The sequence below is a fragment of the Pinus tabuliformis genome, chromosome 7 (assembly GCF_031772625.1).
Source record: "Pinus tabuliformis cultivar Carrire ecotype Pingquan chromosome 7, CPIR1, whole genome shotgun sequence".
Taxonomy (NCBI): Eukaryota; Viridiplantae; Streptophyta; class Pinopsida; order Pinales; family Pinaceae; genus Pinus; species Pinus tabuliformis.
In genome coordinates this window covers 1,132,772,445-1,132,778,705 of record NC_142293.1, presented here as the reverse complement: position 1 = coordinate 1,132,778,705, position 6,261 = coordinate 1,132,772,445, and the positions used below count along the sequence as shown (strand labels likewise).

General features: G+C 34.4%; 1 protein-coding gene across 2 annotated transcripts; it reads right to left on the bottom strand.

Annotated features, from left to right (window-relative positions):
• Nucleotides 1-697: 697 nt before the first annotated feature.
• On the bottom strand, nucleotides 698-3,864 carry LOC149251504 (SMAD/FHA domain-containing protein). 2 transcript variants are annotated; one of them, XM_089459468.1, is made up of 3 exons: nucleotides 2,878-3,864; nucleotides 1,202-1,766; nucleotides 698-876 (listed from the first exon to the last, which is right to left on the bottom strand). In XM_089459468.1, the coding sequence occupies exons 1-3, from the start codon at nucleotides 3,500-3,502 to the stop codon at nucleotides 717-719; spliced, it is 1,350 nt and encodes a 449-aa protein (XP_089315594.1). In that variant the 5' UTR covers nucleotides 3,503-3,864; the 3' UTR covers nucleotides 698-716. The 2 variants fall into 2 exon arrangements, with proteins under 2 accessions (XP_089315594.1, XP_089315595.1); XM_089459469.1 differs by having other exon boundaries at nucleotides 698-1,066; nucleotides 2,878-3,858.
• Nucleotides 3,865-6,261: the final 2,397 nt, after the last annotated feature.

Below are 6,261 nucleotides of genomic sequence, written 5' to 3'. Positions count from 1 at the left end.
TAGTATCTTTGTCCATGCCCCAAGAACAGGCTTCCTGTCCTGTCTCTGATTTTGCTGGAGGTTTGTATCCATATAAATAGAGCTGTGCAATTTCAGACCTTACTAACTAATTTGAATCGTGTAATAAATGATGGAGAAAAACAAAACATGAAACACATGGGAAATAGACTAGGAAAGTCGGGCAAGCATACAACACTAAGCCAATATAACAGATTAACTCATTACAACAGCTTATGACATGCCAATTTCACGCAGAAAAACAGCGTAAACACTTATACAAAATATGAAGGAGAGAAATGAAGGATAGCCATGTACCATTACACAAACAGTTTGATCTAGAAGTAAACTCTAAGATTCACGTCTTTCCTTTTGAAGAGGTAAAATCCTTTCTAACCAATGGACACATCAATCCTTCAGTTTCATCTTGGGTTCTGATTGTTATTTATCCACACAGATACCAGCAACTGTGCCTTATCATACCTTATTGACTGCTTTGAAACTTGTAATAAAGTACAAAGACAAAATATGGAAATACCAGACTACGGAAAATCTTCCAGGACAGCAAGTAAAAGATACCAGGCCAAGATAGCACATTAACTCAACTACAGCAGCCTATGTCTTTCCAACTGTAAAGAGCAATAGAGTAAGAACATAAGCACGTGATAGAAAGGAAAAAAGGAGAAATAACAGTCTACCATCAACTTAAAAAGTTTGATCTAGAAGCAAACTTTAATATACATCTTTTCTTTTGAAAAGGAAATCCTTAAAAATCCAGTGCCCATATAAGACAAATGTATTGTAAATTTTTTACACCATGCTATCAAGCATATATCCCGATCCTGACTTGGCCATAGAAAATGCGTCATACATGCTTGCCTGTGTACAAAACCCAAGGAGATAGTTCAAGTACTGTGATTTCAGAGAATTTCACCTCCATTTTTATGCTTTTTTTGACATTTTTCTTTAAGAACATATTGATCATGGATAAGAAAGTCGTTGAGCAGTTTAAAAGTATATCCAAGTTTACTGCGTATGTCTAAACTCTTCAAGATGCTTTTTATTCTTCCTACACAACAGGAAAAGATATTAATATAGCCTGCAGATTCTTTCAACTAACTACATCCATTCATGTAAAAACTTACAACTATGCCACAAAAGCATAAGAATAAATAGCGTAAATATGTGGTATAGAGAGATATACCTGTAGCAGTCAATCCCATATTTGCACAATGGCTTTCTCTCTTTACTAGTCTTTCCCTTCTTGCCATCTTTATCTTCATCCTCTTCCTCGGAATCATCATCCGTCAATTGAAATTCTTCTTCTTCATCCTCATCTTCTGTTGTCTCGACTTCATCATCAACAATGAAGCCTCCCAATGTCTCATCATTTTCATCAATGTCATCATCTAATGGTTTTTTATTGGATCCAGTATTTGCGAATACAGTGCTGGATGAATCCTTCCTTGAACTTGTTCTAGTTTTTAAAGCTCGGGGTCTTTTAGATCCCTTCAATTTATTTATCTGTGTCTTTTCCTCTTCACTTTCACCTGTCCAATCTTCATCTTCCTTTTCATCTTTTGTTTCCCTCTTCTTTTTGTGTTTACCCTTTCTGCCTTTCAATTTTTTCTCTTCTCTAAAATCTTCATCTTCATCTTCACTACTCTTTTCAGAATCCTTACCAAGGAATAAATCCCATCGACCGGCATCAGGCACACGACGTCTTCCATACTGTTCAAATTCAGAACCCTCCTTCAAGAAACCAAATTCTGTCTTGACATGTAAATCACACATTAGCATAAAGTCATTAAAAACAAATTGATTCAAATGAGTAACTCTATTGAGTGGTTCTATGGCTCCTTATTGAAGAAATGAATTAGGTTGCATGAGTATACAAGTTTGAGTTCATGTGTGCGTATTGCAACATTTTTCCAAGATACGGTAGAGCACACTCATTCATAAGAAATGAATAGTTACTAAAGACGATTAAATGCTTAAGAAAAATCATGGGTAATACTAAAATTGAAGGAAGCCACCGATTCGAGACCAAAGCACAAGACAATCTCTCTATCTTTCTTTCTATACACTTACTCAAATAGTACTTGACAGATTGGGAACTCCATTGATAATTTGTACCTTCCATGTTAAAATTTCTGCATTTTTATGCGTTATCTCCTCAACATAATCATGTCAACCAGCATTCAACTTTTAGTAGGCCCTCTAGACATTGTTGGATATCTACCACATACTAAACAATGCAATTGATTTTTACTGTCAAACATGACATGGCGTTCTTTGTCACGAAATTTCTGTTTGTAGGAATAAATTCCTAAAAACATGGGAGATTTTTAAAAAGAAATGTTCTAAACAGCAAGCTGAAGCATCCTTTGATAAAATGTCTGGAACTCGCAGATATAGCAAATTCATCTGCCAAATAACCTAAACAAAATTAGAGATGTGGGATGAAGAAGTAGCCGACTATAAAACCTAGTTTGCAAATAAACCGAAACAAATTTGGGGAAGTAGATAGAAACAACGGCCAACAATTAAAGTATGTAATTAAAAATGCTGTAAAGATGAGTGCTTGAGATCAGAAGCGGAGAAATTTTCAAAGGAAGAATAAGGAGAAGTTTTCAAAGGAAGAATAAACATCATGGAATTTAAGGTGAGTTTATGAAGTTATTTTCAAAATATTGAATGTTTAAAAGTTCTAAAAAAAAAATACGCAGACCAGTCTAAGTGACCATCATTACATTGCATAATATTTCATTAACTTTATCAATAAAATCAAATGTCCAAGAATAGGCAAAAAAGAGAATAACAATAACCAGAGATAAAGAAAGTACAGAGTCCTGGTGAATCAAAAATTAAAATGCTAACCTGCAACTGGGTCGATATGTGAAATGTCTAATGATTGAAGAAGGCCCAGATCTTGAATTTCGGTTTCGTCTTGTTCTTCAAGCTCTAGTTCTAGTCTCGGCCCTTCTTTACCTTTGCCTTGTTCTTCCTCAAGTTTACCTCTGTTAAAATCTTCATTCTCACCCTGCAGTTTTTCTTTCTGTTTCCGCTCCATAGCCCTTCTTTGCCTTCTAGCGATTGCTTCCTCGATCCTCCTGTTCTCCTCATCCTCCTCTTCATTTCCTGCTTCTGAAGGCCCTTTCTCCTCCTTCAAAGTGAAGAAGTGGATATTTTTCACAGACAAGGAAAACCTATCTCCAATCCGGAGGAACGAGCTTTGGCCCATTTTCAAAAATTCCAGAGAGGATTTATGTTCAAGCTCACCAGAACGAAGTATGCAAATAGGGTTTGGCCCCAAAACCTCAACATAAACCCTGTTAAAACCCCCCTCTACATCAGCAGTATCATTCTCCTTTCGCAATTCAATTAAAACTTGGCGACGAGAAACAGTTGGGTCTGTGGAGGCCATAAGTGGACCTCTCCCCAGCTCTTTTCTACAGCCTTCTTCCAGCATTATCAGAGAGCCATCCTCTCCCTGCAGCTCCATAATGGTTGTTATGGAGTATTTATGATCAAACTACACTGCTTCTGCTTGGCATCTCGAACGATTGTATTACCGTACAAACTTTGGAGTTTTTTGGGTCATAATCCAGGCAGAATATTATTATATCACCTGTGCATGACAAGGAAAACAAGGGCATTTGCATTGCTGTGCTGCGAAGGTTATGTAGAATTCTTGGTCCCTTGTTTCGACACCTGCAATTTAAAATTCAGACCAAGTCGCATGAACTCAGTGCTTAGAATATTGGTAGTCTAAAGTTCGGTCCGAGCGCTATATTGTCATTTCCTACAAACTACCATACCTCAAAAGCAGGGAAGGAAACCCTGAAGAAAATACAAGGTGATATGTATTATAGGTTATGATGCTACAACAACATTTTAAGTTTGATTAGGTTTTACAAACATTTTGAAGTACATACATATACTTCATAGTTATGGTTTTTATTTTATCTTAATTAGCTTTTTCAATTTTGTATTAATAAATTAAAATACTACAACAGAACCATTATGCTATAAACAATTCCCCACATGTGTAAATTAAAATTTTACAATAGAGTTGTTGATTACAAATATACACCTTAACTTTTAAAGCGTTATTAGTAGTAGTTTCTATTATTGTATACAAAAATAATGTTCAAAACATAGAAGAGATATTATTGGTCTCTCATTAATGTATAATACAGTGAGAATTGTAAAAGGAGTATGAGGTGATTGAAGTTAAAAAAAAACATTTTGTGTAAGTGATAAAGATTATAGAATTAGGTTGGTTTTTATATTCTATATTATTTTGTTTGGAGAATTAATATCTATTAACTTTTTATGATTTTTATTGTAAATATGTTTATTTGAGAATGTAGTGGTATGAATGTCAGATACAAATAGTATGTATGCATTTATGTCAAATAAGGCATCAATCCATTTGCAAAAAGATTAGGTAGCTTGCATATGGTCATGATGTTCAAAAACACATTGGGAAATCCATAAAAGATATCATTCTTTGTTTTTCTTAGCAATATTTCTATGTTTAATTTGTTCATCAAGTTTATGTTCGGCACATTTTTTATCATATTGAGTTGTGACTAAGTCAAATGCTTTAAAGGTGATGATGTAGTTTTCTCATTTATCTCTTCTTCTCTTGTTCCAATATTGCTTTCAGAAAGATTGTACAATGAAAGAAGTGTATTAAGTACATGACACTAAAGAAACAAAATTAAATTATTGAAGTTTAAATATGAATTTTTAATTATCACAACCATTTCAAAAGCATTTAGATAATAAAAACAAGTGCACTTACAACCTACTCCTCCTTGCTAAATTGTTAAAATATTCAAAACTTAAATTTACCATGTTACGTTTACTATTTTCACAAAAGTATGATGAAAATGGTGGCTCAATTCTCATACATGTGAGACACATGTAACATAATTATTTCCCTTTTATATTTATGAACTTGGCTAAACCTAATATTATTAATTTTATATTCCTCAGATTTATATTTTAATGCTTTGAATCCAGAAGTGTTATGATATCCTATATTTGGTCATGCTAGTTGATTCTTAAGTGTTTATGGTCATAGAAGGATATTAGCACATGATGTACAAGACATATGAAGAGAAAGATCAAGAAGAATAAACATGATATTTTAACTTTGATCAAAGATCTAATGAAGGAGCAACCATCACCAAGGACCTTTGTCATGTGACTTGAACAAGTCTTGGTCATTTTGCTTGTATCCACTCATTTTGAACTTGGAAAAAAAACCCTATATTTGTTAGCCTTACATGAAAATAAAGGGTATGTCCCTTCGCAAATCCCTCTTTCAACACTTCAACTCCTTTTTCATTAATGTCAAACAATCTATTTGCCTAATCATTAGAAAACAAACCATCCACTTTTGTTTCCAACTTTACTTTTTGAAATTTCTTCAAACTTACCTCCTTGTCGTGGTTCCTTAAACACAAACCCTCTTAATGTTCCTTAGTGGAGTGTTCCTTCAGTTATAATGATTGTATAGCTAAACTCTACCAATGAGTAAATTGGCTTTGTTCAAACTCATATTGTGATTTGCATTTGTCATCACAGAATGAGTGAATTGTGACATGGGATAATAAGCCCCATAAGGCATCAATTAAAATATCATAAGTGCTTGTCCACATGAATGAAACAAATTTGATTAATTACCCCACGCGCTTTATGAGCAGAAAAACATATATTTTTTTCCAAAGCTTGTATATTAGAACCACTTTCAAACCCATGAATACCATCAGCAGATGCCTAAAATCGATCAAAGATACCGTTGATCCCAAATGCCACAAAGGAGTTTACATGGTTCCTTGTTCATGCGACAAAACCTACATTGGGGAAACCGGTCGATCTATCCTTACTAGGATTTAAGAACATGTCGCCGACATAAAACACAATCGCTCTAAAACCTCAGCTCTGGCTGAACATTCCATTTAAACCAATCATCATGTATGTATTGAAAACTCCAGTGTGATGGCCAAAATCAATCATTATCACCATAGATAAGATAGGATAAGATAATTATATTTATGTCCAACTAATGACCACAAAGTAGGTCAAAGGGATTGTTGAGTACACTGAGTATATACGAAGTGGGAAAACCAAACGGTCTCCTATAAAAGATACAATGCATGAAGTAAATCAACATCTAGCTCTAGCGGAGAAGATCCATGACCTAATAGGTCTGAGGATCAGACCCATCTCTCCTAACATTTGAGGCTA

Excerpts from the sequence above, each read along its gene's own strand:
- LOC149251504 (XM_089459468.1), bottom strand. The coding sequence starts at position 3,502 with ATGGAGCTGCAGGGAGAGGATGGCTCTCTGATAATGCTGGAAGAAGGC. Across the intron at positions 1,767-2,877 it reads ACATATCGACCCAGTTGCAG|AATTTGGTTTCTTGAAGGAG; the intron begins GTTAGCATTTTA and ends ATGTCAAGACAG. Across the intron at positions 877-1,201 it reads TATGGGATTGACTGCTACAG|GCAAGCATGTATGACGCATT; the intron begins GTATATCTCTCT and ends TTTTGTACACAG.